Source organism: Amblyomma americanum, chromosome 2 (assembly GCF_052857255.1).
Source record: "Amblyomma americanum isolate KBUSLIRL-KWMA chromosome 2, ASM5285725v1, whole genome shotgun sequence".
In the NCBI taxonomy this organism is placed as follows: Eukaryota; Metazoa; Arthropoda; class Arachnida; order Ixodida; family Ixodidae; genus Amblyomma; species Amblyomma americanum.
In genome coordinates, this window is record NC_135498.1 from 233,982,725 (window position 1) to 234,005,671 (window position 22,947).

Below are 22,947 nucleotides of genomic sequence, written 5' to 3' on the forward strand. Positions count from 1 at the left end.
AATTCCAAGGGTCGGCAATTGCTAGAATGCATTCAAGACCTAGGAATCACACTGCATAACGATCGCTGCACGCCAACGAGAGAAGGATCAGGAGGAAAGGTGGATACTTCTCCGGACCTCACCCTGAGCAGAAACATTACTAAGGCAAACTGGGCCACCACAGGGCAGAACCTAGGTAGCGACCACATCATCATATCCCTCACTTTAGGAAAGGGCATCGCGGTGAGAAAATATAAGAAGCCAACCACCACGGAGTGGGATAAACTTAGGTCCATAAGAGAAGCAGAACACATGGGCAGCATAACCGACATATGCGAGTGGACCACCCTGCTGAAAAAACACGTAGAGGACACTACAGTTGAGGTAGAGGACAAGGACGCCCCACAAAACGTGGACAGCAGGCTTCTCAGTCTTTTTCGGCAGAAAACGACCCTCGAGGAAAGCAAAAAGAAAAATAAGAACGACAGGCGGATAACGAGGGACCTAAGCAAACTCAACAGGGAAATAGAAAAGCATGCCTTTCAGGTATGCGAGCAAAATTGGCTAAGCGCTTGCGACCAGATGGAAAAGGGAATGAGTCTGACAAAGACGTGGAATATAATCAGACACTTATTGGACCCAGATAAAACCAAATCAGAGGCAAAATATAGACAAACGAAAGTCAGGCACAGTTTCAACGGCACAGATGAGCAACTATGCGAGCGTCTGGCAGAAGTATATATCAACCAGGGACCGGCTGGGCCTCTACCAGAATATGATGGTGAGGACAACGCGGAGCTGGATGCATCAATAACGGAAGCGGAGGTGCGTGCTGCGTTATGCAATCTAAAAACTAAGTCGGCACCCGGCTCAGATGGCATTGGCAACAAGGTACTTAAAAACCTTGATGATGTATCCGTCACCAACCTCACGGCCTACATTGGGAAAGTATGGAAAACCGGAAAGATTCCCAAAGCCTGGAAACAGGCAGAAGTAGTATTTATACCAAAACCGGGGAAACCCGAGCAACTCAATAGTTTGCGACCAATCTCACTTGCATCCTGTGTAGGAAAGGTAATGGAGCATGTAGTGCTCAACAGACTTTCCAGGCATATGGAGGACAATAACAAATGGGCACACGAGATGGTTGGCTTCAGACCAGGGTTAAGCACTCAGGATATAATGCTAAGACTAGAGCAGGATATAATCAGGAACCGTTCACATGAGTTGAAAGTTATATTAGGCCAAGACCTAACTAAGGCATTCGATAATGTTAGGCATGAAGCTATACTTAGAGGCATACAGGAAGCAAACCTGGGCCTAAGAACAGACAACTACATAAAGGACTTTCTCGCAAACAGAAGCGATACTGAGGTTTCAGGATGCAAAGTCGGAACCAATTAAGATAGGGGCGTCCGGCACGCCACAAGGGGCAGTACTATCCCCATTTCTTTTCAATATAGCAATGAGAGGACTCCCACCCCTGCTCAACAGAATTAGCAACCTCAAATTCAGCTTGTACGTCGATGATATAAATCTTTGGATCAGCGAACCTGGTACGTTCGAAGCCAGAGATAAGCTACAACAGGCTGCGGACATCATTGTTAAATATGCCAAAGAGAGAGGGCTGGCCTGCTCTCCTCAAAAATCAGAGGTTCTAGTGTACGCCAAAGGAATATACGGACCTAAGCCAGACATCAACATCATAGTTGAGGGCCGCAAGGTTCCCAGAGTTGAGGAAATCAGAATCCTTGGTTTCTTCATCAATTCCAAAGGCAAGAACGCTAGCACAATAAAGAAACTAGAACAGTATACAGATAGCAGGGTTAATTAGAAGAATAGCTACCAAAGGAAGGGGGTTGAAGGAGCGGAACCTGCTCAGGCTCACGCAGGCTTTCATCACAAGCAGGATCTGCTACGCCACCCCCTCCATGGAACTTAACAAAGGGGAGGTAGACAGACTAAATATAATCATTAGGAAAAGTGTAAAAAGAGCCCTAAGTTTACCTGTAAATACATCCACTGAAGAACTAGAAAAAATGCGGGTTCATAACTCATGGGCGGAGCTTAAGGAAGCAGTTAGAATTACACAGCTTGAACGACTTAGCAAAACCCGGACAGGCAGGAAAATTATGGAATGGGTGGGGGTACAGCCTGACAGCAAAATAGAAGGCAAGGTAGATATACCTCTCGACATCAGGTCCAAAATAAAAATTCCTCCCATACCGAAAAACATGCACCCTCAGTTCAACAAAGATAGACGAAAACATAGGGCCAAGGCTATGGCAAAAAAGTTCAGAGAGCTGCCTGCTGAGGAGGTAGCATACGTAGACGCTGCTGGGGGTCTGGAGGGGGCTGCGGTTTCGGCCGTTGTAGACGGTCAGGGAAAACCCCTGATCACAGCCTCAGTCAGAACCCAGAACACGGAAACTGCTGAAGTGGCGTTGGCGCTCGCCCTGGCAGGATCTAATGCAGGGTACATTCTTTGCGACAGTAAATCCACTGTCAGAAATTTTAGTAAGGGCTTGGTCTATTGGGAAGCCAAACGCATTCTGGAAAGCATGCCAAAACATAGGTCTGCTGCACTATTCTGGATACCAGCACATGAAGAAATAGCTGGTAACGAGGCCGCTCACCTGCTAGCTCGAGTAACCTACATCCGGGCAGCAGCGGAGCTACCGGTCCGCACAAATCTTAAGGATGCCCCAATCACGTACAAGGAAATTACTGATGGTTACAAATTAGGAAGAAGAATATACCCTCCTCCAGACGTATCCCTTACTCACAAAGAGGCGTATATCTGGAGGAGGATCTAAGCAGGGGTACACATATCGCCAGTCAAAATTGCTATGAACCCAGGTGACGAAATATGTATCAACTGTGGGGAAAGGGATACACTAGACCACATTACTTGGGAATGTCTTAGCTCACCAGGGGCTAAGGAAGAAATAAATAGTTTTGAAGCCTGGGAGGCGCTGCTGCGGAGCGAAGACCCCAACGCGCAGCGCAAAGCCACCCGCGTGGCGGCTGAGGCCGTGAAGCATCATCTACACTGTCCTCAGCCGACGGCCTCTTGTCCTAATCGGGCTTAGCTTTCGGCCGAGCCTGAGAGGGGGTAGGGAGACCACCATCTGCCGGAAATAAAGTTTTTCTGAACTGAACTGAACTGAGCACCGCCACGGCGAAATCGCAAGTTCGCGGCAAGTAAAGCTTTCGCTTTAAAACTGCACCCTTGCCTCCTCTGAGAGTAGAGTAGTCGTGTTGTTGCTCATGGGACAACACCGGCTCGAAAGCTCCTGCAGCTTTAAGTTTATCCCTAATGAGGCAATGGAGATCAAGGCCCATCTGGGGCGTGCTTTAAAGAAATGATGCCTTAAATACTAGTGCAAGCAACTTTCGGAATTACATGCTGAAAAGTAATGATTTACTTCTGACCTCACACTGCATGTACTTTATTTCACTTCTGTATGCTGCCGCATAGGCGAAATACATCATACGGCTTCTTCCAGCTGTATGTTATGAAATCGATGCGAAAACTTCACAGATAAAGAAAATGAGAAGAAGAACAGCTGCGGACTCAAAGTATCCACAGCGAAAGTATCCTGCACAGAGCACCTCAAACAATGCCAACAAATGCGGCGTTATTCTTTGGTTATTTTAATGCAGCCAATAGTAATTAAAAAAATGGATGCTTCAACGAAATACTTCTTTTGAATACTGGGGCTCGTGTTAACGTAACTTTGTAAGGTGTGGGTGCGGGCTAGTTGGTAATGCATTATAAGAAGAAAAGCGCGAATAAAACACACGTACGCAAAGAAAGACGAAGGACAAGCGCCAAATGTCCTTCGTCTTTCTTTGCGTCCGTGTGTTTTTTTTTCTCGCGCTTTTCGTCTTAACGTAACTTTCGTGCGGCATAGCTGGATGAATTATTAATACACCAATCCATTCTCAAGAATACGCGGTGCTTGGCGGCCACAGATGCGCGACATATTTTGAAGCTAAATAGTGCGTGCAGTCGTGAGCAAAAGCGGTATACAACACGCATCCGGTGACCGAGCTCGGGACAACTGCATCGAAACGTCATCGACCGACAATAGACAGTTTTAGCTGTGCGTACGCAACGGCTTAGCGTACGCAAGGAGTTTGCGGAGACGGTAGTGCGCATGCGCAGAACGCAAACGCACGCCCTGCGTCTTGCGTGCGTACGCTAGCCAGCGCACTTTGCGTTGCGGCGCTTGCGTGGCTTGCGTACGCTAACTTTGACAAGATGGCGGCGCCCTGCTCGCCCGCTTCGGAATAAATACATGTTGCCGCTGGATTCTCCGACGCAATAGCTCGCTCAAATGATAGCGGTTCGCTTTTATTTCGCCCACTTTTGCCCACACGTAGCGGTATAAGCGATAACTAGCCCCTGTTTTTCAGATAATTTGGCGATTTTCAAGCACCTAGGCCTAACTGAATGCAGTGTGTTTTCCTCGTAGCAACGACACCTGGCGAAGCAGTTTTCTAGCTTTTAGCCAGTTCTTACATTTTCTTCGGTTTGCATTGTTTCTTCTTGGAACAAAAAAGGCTCCCAATGCACTCACACTAGTTATCAGTAATCACGGATGAAATTTTCTTCAACCGAGCGTTGATGTGCTTTGACGTCTTGTCAATAGATGGCGCTACGTGCGCCTGACGGACGCTACCGCTCGGTCAGCTAAAACTATACTTCGGAGCGGACAGCGTAACGCACGCAGCGCCGTAGCGCCGTACGCAAGTGCTTGCGTACGCACAGCTAAAACTGTCTAATGACAGCGGTCGAGAGAAGTCAAGGGGGCCCATCTCGTCTGCAGGCTTGTCATTTGACTCCTTTCGATGTGTCGCGCTACTTTTCGGTGAAATGCCGAGCGGTGCCGCAGCACTAGAAGAAAACGTTGAGTTAAAACTATACACCACAGACATGACCCTTTGTTCGTCGAGCGTCAAGCGAACGGCCATTACGCTAGCGATATCGCAACGCGGCGAGCGTCGGTCATGCGCCGGTTGCCTTGCCGTATCTCGGAAATGCATAGAATATCAAAATATGAATAAAAAACGCCACCCACCCGACTTTTATCGCACCGGAGCGCTTGGCGAGAACGAGCGCGACGCATCGAGCCGATCTAAATGACATACTTGTCAATAAAATGGGGCACCGCCACGATTGTGGCGGTCCCAAATAGCTGTTCTTAGATGGCGTTGCAAAGCAGTTTTCCCGAACTCCGACTATGGCAGCGTGTTGTCCACCACTTCTGCTCACGACTGTACATGCTGCTGTACCAGACCATGGGGAAATTTCAAGAACATTCAGTACACTTAACTAAAATTTTATTACTTAGCAACGTTCGATTGCATAGTTTTTGCGGTTTCGTTGTTTTTTATTTGGAGGCAAGAATATAGTTCTTTAATATATGAAGAAATTCTGGTCACGACGGTATTACTTTATGATCACGATGACGTCATAGTCAACGTGAGGAGGGCACTTTGTCATGTTGACGATGACGCCGAGGGATTTATTGACGCATTGATCGTTCTGTTCTAGCTTCCAATATCCGGGGCAAAACAAGCTTCCCGCTCCCGCTGTTAATTTGTGAAAACGGCTGGTTCCGGCGATACCTGTAGCTTGCTTTTCTTTTCTTTTCTTTGTTTTATACACTGCAAGTGTCTTTGTGAGCAGCTCGTGGTAATCAGTGGCTTCAGGCCAGCCTAAGTTCTCCCTTGAATAAAAAAGTAACGCAAAAGAGACGACAACGGGAGGAAGACACCACAAACACGAACGCTACTAACAACTGGCTTTATTTTCCGTAACATTTATAGCTTAGGTGTACACCTAGGCTAATATATAGGTGTACACGTCGTATGCGCACACGACACTAGGCGCCGGGCTTGTTGACAGAAAAAGAAAGAGAAATCTTATTACATATCCACAATCGCAGAAATAACGGGTATCAAGTATATCAGCAGCGAAAAAAAAAGGCCGCCAACGTCTGGAAGACGTTGAAGTAAAGAGCGTTAGATTTATTGGCCATGCGTTATACGAAATTCTTTCCGCATCCAGCGGGGCGAGTGAAGAAAACACTGAGCGGTTCGGAAAAGTAACATAGCTTTTCCATGTAGCAAGCGATAGACGCCTAGCAAATAACACGTCAGAAACTCGGAGGTGCTATTAATCGCGCTCGTAACACGGACGGCCATAAAACGATCGGAGCCAGTGATGTGCAAGCAGGGCCGTAAGAAACCCGGAAACGTCGTGAAAAGCGAGGACGACGAGGCTTCCGCAAAAGCCCCGCTTGTATCCACCGCCGACCAGGCGAGCGCTGGGCAACTCGGAATTTCGGAGGCGATGAGCTGGCGCTTCCCGAAGCCGTGTTCGCTTTTAGCTGATAGCAGTGCCGTCGGCAAAGACGTAAAACCTACGCGCAAGTAGTGAAGGCGTCTCTGGGACATGCGCACTAGCATTCATTTAGCGATTCTGCGGCGGGTATCTGCGCAATGCGGACCTGATGGCTGCACTGCCTTGTGGTCGAGATGACTAGGACTTGGGTATATCTGAAGACGCACGTAAGATTCGTTCGCGTCGTCCAAAGCAGCATATCCGGTTGCAAAAACCGGCCTTTTGTGTGGACTTGCATTATATAAATGTGTATGCCTCCTTTTCTACTGTCTCGTCTGTTGGCACTGTGTTGCTTCCCATTAACATATAGTTGTATTAAATATTCTAAAATGTGACGTAATGAGACCGCTGAGCCACTAATGCGGCTGTGGCAACATGAGGTGATGCCGCTTCAATAGCCGCGGATTTATTTATTTATTTATTTAAATAATTATTGATTTATTTGTTCACTCATTGAACCATTATTTAATTAATTAGTTCAATAATGGCAGCAACCTTTTGGAGGCCAAGGCCGGAGTGGTACAGGTATTGCCGTGCAACAAAGCAAAGAACGAAGTCAGCACGGAATAAGCAGAAACAAACACACTGAGTTTCCTAAACAAAAGGAACAGGCATAAAATAATGAACCCACACTATGCGCTTTTTACCTTCTAGAATGCATAATGAAACCTAGCAAACGAAAAGATGAGCGCCGGAAGGAAAAACAGTACCGAGTACGGAACTTCAACCGAGCTTTACTTCAATACGCCACATTTATACTAGCGTCATAATTACGCCTGGACGAATGAGTAACAATACATCACATTGCTCTGGCATGCCGCCGTCTGTGTGCAAACTGCCTTCTAGATAGGCGACCCCCCCCCCCCCCCCCCCTTTTTTTTGTCAGCAAGACCGGTGTTTCAATGGCGCCCCACCCAGTTTCGTTCTTCGTAAATTACTCCGTTGAACTGGGACGCGAACCAAGGCTGGCAATTACGGCAGTGGCGAATGGCGACAATGGCCGGCCAGATGACAAGTACTGCTGCGAGGCGCTCCTGTAGGCTAACGTTTATGCATTGTCCACTTTTTTATATCAGTAGCATCTGTCGCAAGAGAGGGATATACGGTACACTTCCCCACGTCTGCAGCGACCAACCCGTGTGCGCGCTTGACGCTGAATTCGTTCTTTTTTCCTCCTTGCACGATACTGCGCTTGCCCACAAGTTTTTTCGGCGCCGTAAAAACTACCGGGGCGCCATATTTCTCCGCCAATCTTTTGAGACAATGCGAAATTTGGCTGTAGTACGAGATGGCAGCTGGTGTGAAGCGTTGCGGATCTTCACAGGGACAGTGCTCCTCCGGTGAAGGTGATAATCTCCACACAGGGATAACCTGCGCTGTTGAGCCTTTGCAGATGGAAACGCACGCTGTGTTGCATTTTATGCTAGCTGGACTTATCAAGAGTGGCGCGCAGTCAGTTTTTTGCAATACCGCTCTTAACAAGTTCACAATGGACGCAATGGCAGTTTAAAATACATTTTTTCTTGAACAAGGGTGATTGATACCTCCTGCACGTTTGTGTTTCACTAATAATAACGGAAATATTCAAGAACTGTAAGCGCCCCTGCACTGACAACTGATAGGTGAAGCTATGCCCGAACACACATTCTATAAGCATTTCAAGAACACGGTCCACCGCAGTCATACCCTCCACTCAGCAGAGAAATTTACGAAGTATTTACGAAGTTTATATAGAATAATAATAATAATTGGTTTTTTGGGGAAAGGAAATGGCGCAGTATCTGTCTCATATATCTTTGGACACCTGAACCGCGCCGTAAGGGAAGGTATAAGTTTATAAAGAAAGAAACAACAGCCAGTTTCTTTCTTTCTTTCTGAAGTTTATAAAGAAAGAAACTGGCTGTTGTGTCAGCGAAACAACAGTTTTGCTACCCAAAAGGAAGGTCGCCTATCTGGATAAAAAGTTGCGCCACAGACGCCTGCATAACACTGTAAGGTAATGTATTGCTATGTACTTCAGTTTCGGACTCAGTTTTTTCGTCAGCCACAGTGGGGGAGTATCTCTGGATCGGTAGCACTGGCGAAAGAGCCGCAATGTCCACGTGAAGCCTCCGCCTGCGAACTGCGGCCGGTGGTGTTAACTTCTTTCCACGTGCCAAGGTAAAGAGAGGGAAATCGCCCTTTCCATTTGTACGGGAGAGGAAGGCGCGGCCGGAAAAAGAATGACTCAGCTAAAATGAATTCAACTGCGACTGAAATTGCTGAAGAGAAGCAATGACGCGCGGCAGTAGAAACTGAAGCGAATGCTACCCACTGATCCGATTGATCGCCCCTAAACGAGGCCAACCGCGCTAGCGCACTTAGGTCGCATTTAGCTTAACAAGGTAAATCGGGGGCCAATTTTTTAGACTTAACGCGAAACATGTGAACGCGCAGCGGAAACAGGCCCCCAGGCTGGCATCCTCCTCCCACACCGACTTTGGTCAGCATCGGCGGTGTTGTCGCAACTCCACACCATTGGCCGACACATTACCTTCCATACACAAGCGACACTTCCTTGCGAAAAGATGACACACATTAGTCAGGACAGAGACGACTGCTCCGCTCATCTCGTGCAGACTAACGACTTGAGCCCGTTTGTTCCTTCCGTTATCGCCCTTGCCGAGAAGGCTCGCTGCTTTACGAGACTCACTGAAGGTACCGACCATGTCCTCAACTATTACGTGCCACAAAAATAAAGCAGATCGTGTTTTATTCATGACGGCCTGAGGTCGACCTTGATACTGCACTGCAGAGTAGCGCAAAACTTTTCGGACGAGCAACTGATTCTTTTTTTACAGGTAGGAAACTCCGGCAGAAAGACTTCTGCAACATTATCGCATACAACTACATGACACGGTACCGCATAGAACTTATATTCTTGATATTTCGCGCACTTATTTTCAGACTGAATGTAAGTAATTGTTTTGCGAATACTTGTGAGAATCTTTCAAATTTGGCGACTAAATATTTTTTCTTCGTCGTAAAAAATATATATTGTTTTTTTTTACGCCATTAAACAGATAAGTCTGTTACCAGCACTATGTTGTGCTACAATTAAGGAAAATTTTTAAACCTATGCGTGAATAATTCCTTGACGCGTACCACTCTGAAATTGCGTGTTTTATATCGAGCAGTCTGGGACAAATATTTTGAAAATTGTAAGATTGAAAGATACTGTTATGGAAATATTGAAGATACCTGGTTCATTCTTATGATATGTAGCAAAATCTTTGTTTTAAAGTGTTTTCATCAAACACATCGAACAGCTAAGAGTGCCATAGAAAACCAATAGAGAACGCTTTTGAATACATGAAAAATTTTAATAAAATAAAAATTCAAGACCGTCGTCGGGTGATTGATCGTTATACTGAAATATTGCATTGTATTAAAAAATTGCGTTCATAAATGGTTTTCCACTCAAAAATGGTTTTGTCTAAAATTGTTGTGTAGGACGCAGAACACTACGAAGGCTGATGTAAAGGTGGTTTTTGTAAAGATATTTGGCAAAAATCTTACGATAGTCATTCTAACTTCAATTCAAGGTGAAATCAATCACACAGTGCTAAACGACTTTTCGTGAGTGAAATTGTGGGAGAAATCACAAAGAACGGCGGTGATATTTCGTTCATTAGCGTCCGTAATACAAATAGTTTAGTTTAAAAATTCCTCTAGCAAAGCGACTACGCGCGCAATGTAGGGAACAAAGCTGGAAATCTGAAACTACGCCAGCTTCTCATATTTTTATACCTGAAATTTTTCAATCAAGCTCGACAGACTCTTCCTTTCGCTCCTTTGCGAGGAGGAAGGCCTCCAATCTTCCCATTCCTTTTTGACAAAACGTGCGCGAGATTTTTGCAGAGCAAATTATTACCACCACATTCCAGCAATCATTTTTCTTAAAAACTGCCCGTGACTGGAATAACCTCTCCGCCGAAGTGGCCACCATCATGAATCATCGACTGTTCAAGACCACTATCGAGGAAGCCTATTCATCAACATAATTTTTGTCCATTTTTCAATAATGTATAATATTTTTTGCCGTGTTATCCCCACCCCTCATGTAATGTCCCGAAAGGGACCTTTGAGGAAAAAATAAATAAAATAAAATAAAAATAAGGAAATTCCGCACTCCCTTTACAGTTGGAATAATGCGTCCGCGGTACGTAGGCGCGCTCAAGAATGCCAGCTGCAATCAACGCTGTCTGCGAATTCTCTGAAATACGTGTGTCGTCATAACAGAGCACCGGCTACGAATCTCTGTTTAGGAGAGGAGAAAGTTGGGCGAGTTGGTTGAAATGCATACTGAAGAAGTTGGCGCGGAAAAACGAGGACAAGCGAGACAAACAAAGACGAGCGCTACTCACAACTGAAGGTTTATTCCAGACAATGCTCGAATAAATAGTGAAACCAACAAGAACAAAAACAAACAAACGTCATGAACACCACAAGTTACCCCGTGAATCCCAATGATTTGGTTAGGAACAGATACTCCCTATCAGAGAAGCAGACGGAAGTCTGACTAATGCACTTATCGCCACTGATGCGCATATGAAAGGCTTCCATGAGCTCACGCGTGAGTTGCTCCCTGTGCCAGAATAGAATGGTCGTTTTTTCAAAAAGCGGTTTACACTGGATTTTCTTTTCCTTGTCGTTTGTAATGCACGTGCGGCAATGTTTAGGAGGGCAATGTTTCACTATTTATTCGAGCATTGTCTGGAATAAACCTTCAGTTGTGAGTAGCGCTCGTCTTTGTCTCGCTTGTCCTCGTTTTTCCGCGCCAACTTCTTCAGTATGAATCTCTGTTTAACAGTCGCGCCTATGCAGACTGGGGAGAGAAAGGCTTGGCACACACGTGGACTCTTTTTGCAGTTCTTTCCCTTGCAACATCGTCATCGTGGGTGGGCCTGAGAAGTGTTATAGAGCAGTAAAATTCCGGAAATTATTGAACATTACACAAACTGTACTTCCAGAGGACTCGGTGGTTAAGCAATTACAGCCTATGTTCAGAAACCAGGGCATCATTGTTACCGGACAAGGAGCGAAAGAAGCCCTTAGGTCGTGTCTTCAGTTCCATTCTTTGTCGGAACCAGGTAAAAAGAAATCACAGAAATAATAGCCTCTAGAATGGGAGAGATGAATGCCACGAAGACATCACGGCTGCTGGTACCATACGTCTATCTGGACGGCATTGGGCCTGGGTGTGTAGTGTCCTCCAAGTGGACGCGTGCACATGTGCCATCTGGTTAGAAAGTGGAAGCGACGGCTTCGCGATGACAGGTGACGCGCCTTTTGTGTTGCGTCGTTTCTAGCTCAAACCGCACTTGCTATTGCATCAATATTTGTAATGAAGCAGTTAGTAATAAAGTACCTGCTCATAAGTACTAAACATTGATATTAAACAGCTGGAAAGCATAAAAAGCGGTTGTGTCTGATTTGAAGGCGAAGACAGTTGATACGAGGATAAGGTGATCCTCGCTAGCCGCTACAGGAGGCGTTTGGCCTTTTCTGCGGCAAGATAACACGCTCGAGTCATGTCACGCATATTTGCAAATCTCAACTTAGTTGATGCTTCAGAATGCGGGCCCATATTTATTACTCGTTATGCTCCTGTATCGGCTGCGTCCTAGGGCAGACTTTCCGCAGCGTAAGCGGAAGGGCGAATTTTACTCGGGACCGTGGTGCTTGCGGCTACCTTATTTATTCTGCAATCAGTTTCAGTTTCCGCCACTATGCTCATACTACTCTGGTTTTCGTTTAGCCTGGTCAGCAAGGAAGCGGAGTACGCAGACCAGCGCATCGAATCCCCTCGTGCGTTTCTGACCTCATTTCCGATGGCATGGCATTCCAATATGCAGACCAGGTGGGTGCTGCGGTCGACGCAGATCACCACTAGGCATTCCAAGAATTCGGTGACCGAAGGTTTTAATGCACTCACATCGTCGAAAATTTCGTGCGAGCAAGATTTAATCATCAGTGAGTTATCATACAGGTTCGGCTCTCCCGGACGAAGGGGACAGCCTGTCCATGGTGAAACAAGCACCAAACTATATTCAAGTAATCAACAGTTACGTCTGCTTTTGGGCAAAGGTCTTCTCCCACTTATCTAAGCTCATGTCCTGCTGCAGCCCCGTCTGCTCTGTCCGCGCTTTTTCCTCGCCTGTGTTTCGCCCTCTGATGCCCTTTTCTTCTCTTCTCAAATTTGCTCTCTTCTTTTGAAACACCGACGGTTCTTCTTTCTGCGAATTTTGCGTCCCCGTCCAAGTGCAGTTTTCCCGGTGCTGCGACCTTTGCGGGACACCGCTCCACGTTTACCAGCTGGAATGCAGCCGCGTTAAGCATGACGCCAATGCGATGCGCCACGATGAGTGGCCCGAACACTCGCGAGTTACAGAAGTCAAGCGCGTTCTACCACACAAGACGACGAATAAGAGTAAAAAGGGAACACTAAACCATTCCCCACACAATAACTGTCGCTGAAGTTCCAGTTACACGGGGTAACTGTGCTAGGAGTTTCTTTTGCTCGTTATTTCATTTACTGTACAATTAACTCGATTCCGTTCTCTTAATCACGGCGTTGTCCGTCTGTTTTCACACGGTCACCACTATCGCCGACCTTTCCATGGCCGGCTCCATAGATTTAATGCATTTTCAAGCTGCTTCGTTTTCCGTCAGTCGACGGCGCCAAGGTGAAAGCCACCTATACTGCCTACGTGCACACCCCGACCGCATGTGCTGGGAGCGACTGCGTATCTAATCACTGCATGCGCTTTCTAAGCAACGCTTGTTTTCATTCACCGCGTTCTTAAGAGAGGAAGAGAAAAAGAATGTCCGCCTCACGCTGCTGAATAAAGAACTTCTGTCGGAGGACACAGGAGACGCGGCTCTACGACCCAAATCGCAGGCGCTATACGAGCAGTGAAGGCATCCAGGTTTTCTTCGGCATCAGAAGAAGGAGCTGATTAAATTCGAGGAGCCGGCTCATTCAGGAGGAAGAACCAAAACGAGCATGACGTCCAAGTCCCTCACTTACTCAGACGTACCGCAAGAACAGAAAGATGGGATCCAAAAAAAAACAATAATAAAGCGGTGAAAATCCGCTCTACCAAGCAAATCCAGCTTACCATTTGTAACGGCTTGTTTGCTCTGATTTCGTTTTCAGTAATGCACGACGCAATGAAAACCTTTCTACTGTCCTAAAGCCCAGCTGCATTTCCGTGCACCTTCTCAACGCTGAAACCAGCGACAGCCGACCTCGAAAGCGGTGCATTTTGTGCGCTAAATTAATAAAAGGCAAGCGCGCCAGGGTAGCAGGTGCCCCTCACGAAAAGGAATTCGCAATACAGTTCTGCAAGAAAATCGGCCGTCAGTTAACTGTGTGAGCCTCCAAGAAGTATTGAGGCGGGGGCTCTGATGGGGAGCAAGTTCGTATAGCTCTCCGATGCCCCTTTGAAGGCTAAAAGGGGGATATTTCTGCTAGGGACCTCTGCGCGAAACTTTTCACCAGGTTGTATGCCTATTGCGCTTGTTGCCCAGTATGCCCAATAAGACACTTTTTAATTATTTTTAGCCTGAAATATTTATTTTGCGCCGTGTTCTCCATCTAGTAACACGATAAATTTAACCTTGATGTTAAGCATATTTCTTTGATCAGGATGCTTTGCAAGCTTCTCGAGCGCACAATCGCCAGCCATACAATATTTTCATGCCAGAAAACATTTTGTCGATAGCCAACGCGGCATCGTGAAATTGGCTCTATAATAACGCAACAGACATTTTTTTAATTCGTGACTTTGCTTGTTCAGTCAATGAACAGCTTTAGGTTGATGCTACCCCTTTAGATTAGCGAAATGCATTTCACCACATTTTACGCAGCTTACTGATAAAAAATACTAAAGGGAAATGAATCTTTGACAAGCTCTTTAACTGGATAACTATTCACTTCCACGACACCACGCAGCTAGCAGAAATCGGAGACATTAAATAAAATAAATTTCTTACTTTGCCCGGGATGCCACGAGATTTTCAACTGTATAAGTTCCATTGCAAAAGACATCGATCGTTGCAATATGATAGATTGTTTGTTGATAACTGTGTCTTTTGCTCCGATACATCACATATATGCCTGAAATTATTGCAAAATGGGAACCTTTGTAATCTCGCCGACTGATGGGAGCGTAATAAAATGCAAATTACTTTTATAAAACTGCTTCCATGACACCAAATTAAGAAAAGAATGTGTGTAACTTCACAAGCTGCGTTGACAGTCGCTGCACGAACAGAATTGCTTCATTTAGGCAGATGGTTTTGAATATTACCAATAAAATAAGTTAGAATGCGCAGAGTCCCAACGTTACAGGAAGGCTTAAAACTGTTGTTACTTGCGTAGAAAACTAAAATGTGCCTATTTGCTTCGGTGCTTACCAAATCTTGGTTTTACGGCACTTCGAGTGCGCGAATATTGTGCGGAATTGGTACAGTGCTAAGGATGCTTTCAGGGATAGGAGGATGCAGCGACTTGCAGCTAAGTGCATTTTATCAGATTAAAGCCCTTCGACTTCCCCTTCAACATGTTCGGTTAGCTTTAACTGAACACGCTCCTCCTACGACGACAGATCTCTAGCGAAAGTGAGGCTCGTTTATTTATTTTACCACCAAAATCCAGGTGTACAAATTAATGAATATTTGTACATCCCCTCCCCCACAGAACAAAAAAAGTGTAGGAGACAGTTAAGCTCTCCTCTAAGGGTATGACGTGATATCGTAACGGGTTCATTCCCCTATGTGCAGAAGGTACCTTTCTACGTTCATAGATTCCTGGAAGCCCTCCCACCCCTCCTGGCGCAGTACTGCAGCGGTTAAGTGATGCGCCGCTGCCCTGCGATGGCAGGTGCTCTAGCGGTGGGTCTTGTGCTCTTCCTGAAAGGCCAATCATTGGTGTAATGTCACCTGCCATGGTGGCTAGATTCTTCACTATCCAGTGAGGAGGTTTCGATGACGCCGCAAGCTCACGTTACCTAGGAGGCGCACCTGCCTCCTGGTTTGTTCCCTGCGGCACCACCTGCGAGATGACGTCATGCTAGCGATTTCTCGTTCAAAGTATGGAGTCCGACGGAAACCCGTTTGGTCGGGATGGCACATGGCGAAAGTAGTAGGCGCCGACCAAAAGAAAGGAATGGATGACGTTTCGGCTCCCCCACGAGAGCCTTGTTCACAATGAGGCTTAACGTAGCTTCTTTTTTTATTTATGCACGGCGCATGACCGAACCGAGGCACCTGTCGTAGATTGGGGGCAAGTTTCCGTCATTTCGATTAAGCTTGTGCGCTGCCGTCTGAAAAATCAGCGATTCCAGATAGAGCCATGACTTCCTGCCCCTTTCTTTTCCGATCACACGTGCCTCTGCCCAGTTTACGTTGTGTGCGGCGGACACCGAGTGCTCGGCAAGCGCATTTTTATCTGCGCGCCGGTTTCTGACGTCACTCTGGTGATCACGTATTCTTCGCTCAAAGTCACCCCACTCGTCGATATGCACAGACGGGCAGTACGCACATGGGATTGAATACACGACACCTGGGAACTTTTCCTTCTTCAGCTTGTCTTTAACATGCACAAGCTGACTCCTCAGTTTCCGAGCTGGCACATGCGCGGTCTTAACTTCGTAGGACCGTAATATGCGCGCTAAAGGTTCGCTGATGCCAGGAGCATAGGGAATCGCAGCTCGTATCTGGGTAGCGGGATTAGCTTGCAGCCTGGGACGTTCCATTTGGCACTGTACAGAGTCCATGACGTGTACAGGATAGCCACAGGTGGTCAAGCCACGCCGTACGGGCACATCTTCAGCAATCAGGCATTCTCCTCTAAAACATATTTATTTTCGTCGGAGGAGCGGTGACAACGCCGACAACGCCATGACAACGCGATGACAACGCCGGATCTTCTGCGCGGCGCATTTAACGCTACGCGTTAAAAACAAGGTATCTCACGTTTCGACCATTCCAGAGTAGTGCGCCCACATCTCGCACAGGCCAAGCTCTGCTGTAAAATTGCCGTCGAGCTATGGAAATGCTTGCCTCCATCAGTAATTGAATTCGTTGACGTTTTTGTGACCTGTGGCGGTGATTACGACGCTCAGTCCCGGAGCCCGAGGTTGCGTTTCGATGGAGGCGACACGCTAAAGACACCGGAGTGCAGAGCGATGTCAGTGCAAGTTAGAGCCTCAGCTGGCCAAAATTATTCCGGCGCCCCTCACTACGTCACCTCTCTTGCTCCCTTTTTTATCTTCTTCCTTCTGCCCTCAACCCGCCATTGGGGTGAACACTTTGAAGTGAGACAGTTCCTGCGCCTTTCCTTTCCTCGAAACCAATTTAACGTCTGTATGTTTAATTTGTCAGTACTGACACATTTGATCTAAACTCTAATGTCTGGGCGGCGGCGATGGCAGCTTTATTACAAAAAATTACAGCCGATTTACGTAGTCAATGAAATGCACAGTAGGTGCGCTAGCGCTGCTATACCTTTCTATGCATTTTTTTTTTACTTTGTTATGCTTTGGTATTAAAGGTGGGATTATAACGGGAGAGAGAAAGAATGATTATGGAGTGGACAGAAAGAGAGACATGTGAGGGGAATGCAAGGCGTGAGCAAAGGCGATTCTATAGACTTTCGCCATCGCCGCACCTAGATCAGTGAAATATGTTCCTCACGGCGAAGAAAGGTAATCGAAGAGCAAGGAGGGCGCTTGAAGGCGAGCGTTCGTTAAGGCGCGGAGGTGAGCACAAGCTCCTTCACAATGTGACGAGCGGCGCGGAGCCGAGGTTTAGGGAGCACCGGCCCTCATAAAGACTGAGGAGTGACGGCCTCGATGGGAGAGGGCGCGCGAGCGACTAGCTCAGTACGGATAACACTGCCCGGTGACGGCCTCAACGGCCGCAGCTGGGATGGCCGCCACTCTCTCATTGGCTGCAGCTGTGCGGCCGCTCTGCGCGAGGGGCGCGTCGCAATCTGCTCTTTGGCGCTTCAAGTTCACAGAGAGAGTGCGGCCTCGGACTGACAAAGTCGGAATCCGTGATTGCGGCTCGAAGTGCTACACACCAATAAACAAGCATATAAATGAAGCTAAATATCTCACATCACCCTGTGACCAAGGTTACCTGTTTGCTTTCGCACTAGTGATGCGCTTTTCAGCATTACTTTTGTCGAAAAAACGGCACCCGCTAAGCCCCATTAGTCCGTCGCACACGAAGCAGTATTCTCTTCCTGCTGCCGTATTCCTCCCCCATTGCTTCCTCTGTCATTTTTTACCCCACCCCCACCCCCGCTCTCAAGCGCCTCTGCCGAGTTAAATACACGCAGCGAAAGGAGGTTTGGTACAACATGTAGACAGCGTGCATTATGAAATGTAGCGACACGACCAGCACTGAATTCGTCGGTTCATGACGTGTCTAGGACCAGGGCTGGGCAAGATACTTCAAAATAGTATCTTCGATACGATACTCGATACCTTTGAAAATTGCATCTCCGATACCGATACAAGATACAGTACGGAAATAGATTTTCGATACAGATACTCGATACTGTATCGTCGATACTTCGATACATCACTAAAATGTCAAATATAATACAGGTTATATTACGACTAACGAAGTTTACAAAACTGAAATCACTGTCTAATAATGCCGGTAATATAACTGGCGAATTTAGGAAATGTACGAGTGGTTTCTGTAACCTTTAGTGCATTTCTATAGAGCACGTTTCTTGAAAGGACTTATAAACGAATCCGACCACATGGATCTGTTGAAGCTCCGCTCTCTGCGCAGTTGGCCTTGTTAGAACTTTAATTTGGACTAAAGTCATATATATGTTGAAGCGATCGCTTCCGTAAGCAGCCTAGCAAAAAAATCATTTAACCCAAAGTTCCTCAAAGTTCCTGTGAGCACTTGGCTATATGAATAAACCTGAAACGTTTTCTGTATTCGGTTCGATACTATAGAGTACTTACCCGATGGCCTGTGCCTTTGATCAAACTAAATGATGCAAGCTCCGTGCGCTTGAGAACCGAACAGTTAGTTTGCCAGTACTGCGATAACAAACTTCTGAAGCTGAAAACTATTCTTGAAAAGCTAGAATGAAAACAACAAGTAAAATGGCTGAATGTTTTTATTAGGCAAAAAGTATTCATTACGTTTACTTGAAGGTCTTAAGTAACAACATTTGCTCGAACCGCCGGTCCGAAAGAGCCCCGCGATGTGGACGCGCTCTAAGGGAGGCAAATGAAAAAAGCCTCTCTACAGGAGCAGACGAGCACGTCGCAGTATTATACTTGACGAAGGCACCTCTTATCAGTGGATAAGAATGAAGCATAGCCACATCAACTCGAGGATCTTGTAAATAATTGAGAAACTCAAGCTTCACTAACGCCTCCTGAGAGCTACGGCTGGTTATACCGCTTGTGTCTTCAAATGAAAAGAATGCGTCAGCTGACGCATTTGATGCTCCTGGCGCCGATGATCCTACTACCTCGCGTGCGGAAGAATGCGCAGCTTGTGCTGTGCTGACATAGTCGACAACAGCTTCTTCTGTAAGCTTCTGAGCATGACGGCGGAAGTCTTCCATTTCTGCTGGCAACCACCGCAACTTGAAACAGGGGTGTAGAACAGCAACTGTTGCCTCTTTTGCACTCGGTTTCATCTTCAAAAGATGGTCGAACCTGCGGGTGAATCCATTCCTAACTGCATCCAAAAGTGGCTTGCAATAAACATAGTCTGCAGCAGCTTTCTCGTGAAGCTTTGATTCCACTTGAAGAAGAGTTGGGAGCAGTTCTCCGAAGAAGCAGTCAGCTTCAGCTTGGAGGCGTGTCAAAGCAGAGGCGATGGGCTGCAAGACATCGCAGTACTCAAGCAGAAAAGCGAAGTCCCTTTCTTGGAATACTTGCAGCTTGAGAGTGTTGCATAGGTCTCGAAGCTTGTCCTTAGATCGAAGAAGGTCTTTGATGCTGTCGTATAAAGAATTCCATCGCGTCACACACGGTGTATGTAAAGAATGCCCTAAGGCGCTCACGATTATCTCGGACGACTTGGGCCTTCGGGCGCAGTTCCAAAGTGCCGAAAATTTTATCATGGCAGATGAGTGAATGCGCTCAAATGACACTGTCGACAAAGCTACTTTAACGTCGGAAACTGCCACAAGACTTAGTGTGTGACAAGCACACCGGACATGACGAGGCAATGTGATTTCGCCATCTTCGAGGCCAAGATCGGGTTCTGTCACCGACTCGAAGGACAAGTCGTCTGCGGCTCCATCTGCCAGAAAGAAGGTGCTTTCATTGAAAACATTTTCCTAACAACTTTCATAATTATCACACGCTTTAGAAAAAGTGGTTCACCACCCATAACACAGCTAAATCAAAATAGAAAGTGTTCTGCTTTGCTAGAAACCACATTTTATAACATTGGGCTCATTTTCTGACGTTTACTTTTTATATTTTAGCCACCGAATTCGTAAAAAGGAAATCACCCGCCTTGGCGTCACAGTAGAAAATACACTGGCGGGTATAAGCAAATGATTTGCTTTGTACCACTTACCCTCATCGATGATTTCGGAGCGTAAGCCAAACTCCTTAAAAGCTTTCACAAAGTTGCTGGCGTTGTAGGTGACGGTGGCTACAATTTTGTCATGGGAAATGTCGAAGTCTTGTCTGATGTCTTCAAGTAATTCGCCGATTTTGTCGTAGGTGTGACGTCCAGCAAACCTTCTGCAGGCTAATGCCAATGATCGCCGTGAGAGAGAGTTGCGATCAATCTAAAGAACGATAAGAAGAGTATGCTTTAGCGCAGGCTTTCTCAACTGCACTATTTTTCAAGTATAAAAATTGCTTACTTACCCAATGAGCTGTGACCCCCATAAAGCTCCGGTGAGGTGTAGACCAGATGTCAGCGGTCGTCGCGACATAATCTTGGTCAGACAGTTTCAGGCGTACGTCGCCCAACATTTTTTCCCATTCTTCATCAATTCTTCGTACAAGCGTTCGTCGCGAAATCACGGTGCTTCCCGGGCGCAAACCTACGAGTAAGGAACAAAATTTTCTTGATAACTATCAAATCTCCATATTTAGAGGGGAGAGCGTACCTGTTATGAGTGCTACGAAGCCTGGCTCCTCAACCGTCGATAGCGAATGGAGACCGTCCACCACAAACCTAACAATTAGGTTATCCACTTCGGGTACAGACAGTTTACTCCTGGTAGAACAAAATAGTTTTGTTTGGAGCATTTTCTCGTTGGCGGTGTCAGCTTTCCTCTTTGTGGTTGTTTTTTTCCAGCCTTCTTTGTACACTTCGAAACTTTGCAGCTCTAGGGGATGTACACGCTGAAATGAAACGATACCTCTTATTACTTGCTTGCTCGCAAAGGGCATATTGTCGAAAAGTCAACAGAAAACAGGTATATCTCATCCCAAAGAAACATTGTATCGTTGAGAGGCACGAGAAAACACTGACATACTTAGACACGTATAATTTATCTACGAATTGGAACGCTGCCTACAGATAGAAGACGGATAGGAGATAATGGTGGCTGGTCAGCAAGGGCGTATAAGATATTGGAGCAGTACCCCAAAACTCACAGCTGCGCCTTATCCAATACACACCGTCGTATTATGCCCTGGGCGTCCTTGCTTAGTTAATTTGGAACTGTGATCCCGTGCCAGGCTTGTTCACGGAATAGTCAGCTTTGATTGAAGTGCAACTCGTACTTAACTGCCAGCAAGTTTTATCTGCATAAAAAGAATAGCGACCTCATGAGGCTAAAACAAAATTTCAAACAACGTAATCTGACGTAATTTTATCGTTTCTTTTTTCGCTTAGCCGAAATGTCCAGCTTGAAATTCGAAGTCAAGGAGTAGGCACCGCTGATTGCTGTTTTACAGAATGAGCACTTGGCCTTGACTTTGTCCTCATCAGATGACGTGACAGTGAAATATTTTCCATCCAAGATGGCACACCGAAGTTCGTGAGCCATAGCTGCTGCTTATCCGCGCGTAACGCGGCGATGGCTACTGGCGTATACCGCAAACCAGGAACACGTGCGAGAAGTCGCACTGAAATGGGACGGCGGACAGTCGGACGGCGCAGAAGCGCCGATCCAGAAGTGGTAGCTTGGGAGTTGGTTAAAATGCAGCGAAGGTGCTGCCGCCCGTCTTGTTCTACCGCTAGAGCGAGAGCTTTTACAGCTTTTTTTATTTTTTTTGATGCGAAAAGCTTCACTCGGCTCGTCAACACCGAGTCTGGCGTGCGCCGTGACCAATTTTAGCCACAGCTGCGCATGCGCGAAACCTAGCGACGTCACGCGGAGCGCAGCTGGCCGCTGCTCGCGACCGTTTTACCCTTCGCCGCTGCCGCGCTATCGCCGCCACCGTCCCAGGTTCTTTCGCAAGGCGCTGCGAGAACGCGTGAGCGGCGGCGGCGGCGGCGAAGACGCACCAGTCGGACGGCGCAGAAACACCGATCCAGAAGTGGTAGCTTATGAGTTGGCTTAACCTTGTCTAAGCCACAGCCAATTTTTTTGTATCGAGTATCGTAAAATACACGATACACTAAAAATGTATTTTCGATACCGATACTCCGATACTCTAGTTTTCAGCACGCGATACCTAACACCGATACACGAAATGTATCGAAAGATAGTATCGAAGATACATGTATCTTCGATACTGCCCATGACTGTCTAGGACCCACCCAGCAGAACATAGAAAGAAACGAAACAGCAAGCTCGGGCTAGCAACCTGTTTTCTGTATGAGTCGCCAAGGCGTCCGAGGACAAAAGGGCGCGTGAGAACGATATGTGAGCTGGTCCTCTCGTTCCCTTCTCGTCAATACAGGAAGACGTGTACAAACTTCGTTATTTCGCTACTCTGGGTACAAAACAGCAAGGGACGAAAAAACACAGACAGACGATCGCTCTGTCTGTCTATTGTTTCGCCCGTTGCTGCTTCGTACTGAGAGTAGCGCAATAACTATTGTCATTTTTTTTTTTGAAGAAACCATGTTGCGCATAAAAAGACAACCACAGGAAAGGCCAAAGGAACAGAAAGAGCGCAAACTATCAACTGGGTTTATTTGTGCGAAAGTGCCTTATATATGCAAAATCACATCAAAAGAACAAGGAGGTTGAGAGAGGGGGTATATCCAAGCAACTCCTGATCAACAACAGGTGCGCAGAAAATACTTTTCCTTATTGTAAAGTTTGACGGAAGTGTCGCTAATACATTTATCACCTTTATCTTTTATGTGATAGGCCTCCAAAAGCTCACGCGCTGTTTTGTTATTACTTTTGCCTAGTATTTTAATCTGCTTAAGCAAAGGCTCGCATCCACTGCAATCAAAGCAATGAGCAGGCAAGTTAGCTCCTTCCTTATTCCGAATGGATCGGGCATGTTCCCCTGCGCGTTCATTCACGCAACGGCCTGTTTGGCCTACGTAGGCACTTCCACACTTGAATGGGATTTCATACACCACACCAG

General features: G+C 46.5%; 2 protein-coding genes across 2 annotated transcripts in view; both read right to left on the reverse strand.

The window, feature by feature from the left end:
* Nucleotides 1-22,947, reverse strand: part of LOC144122213 (uncharacterized) — a 565,435-nt gene that overhangs the window by 82,402 nt on the left and 460,086 nt on the right. The window lies entirely within an intron of this gene.
* On the reverse strand, nt 18,573-20,334 carry LOC144119458 (uncharacterized). Its single transcript, XM_077652066.1, has 3 exons — nt 20,314-20,334; nt 20,015-20,231; nt 18,573-19,732 (listed from the first exon to the last, which is right to left on the reverse strand). The coding sequence occupies exons 1-3, from the start codon at nt 20,332-20,334 to the stop codon at nt 18,618-18,620; spliced, it is 1,353 nt and encodes a 450-aa protein (XP_077508192.1). The 3' UTR covers nt 18,573-18,617.

Coding starts and splice junctions, on each gene's coding strand:
- LOC144119458 (XM_077652066.1), bottom strand. CDS start 20,334: ATGGGGGTCACAGCTCATTGG. Junction 20,232..20,313: donor TGGGGGTCACAGCTCATTGG/GTAAGTAAGCAA, acceptor ATCGTTCTTTAG/ATTGATCGCAACTCTCTCTC. Junction 19,733..20,014: donor CTCCGAAATCATCGATGAGG/GTAAGTGGTACA, acceptor TCTTTCTGGCAG/ATGGAGCCGCAGACGACTTG.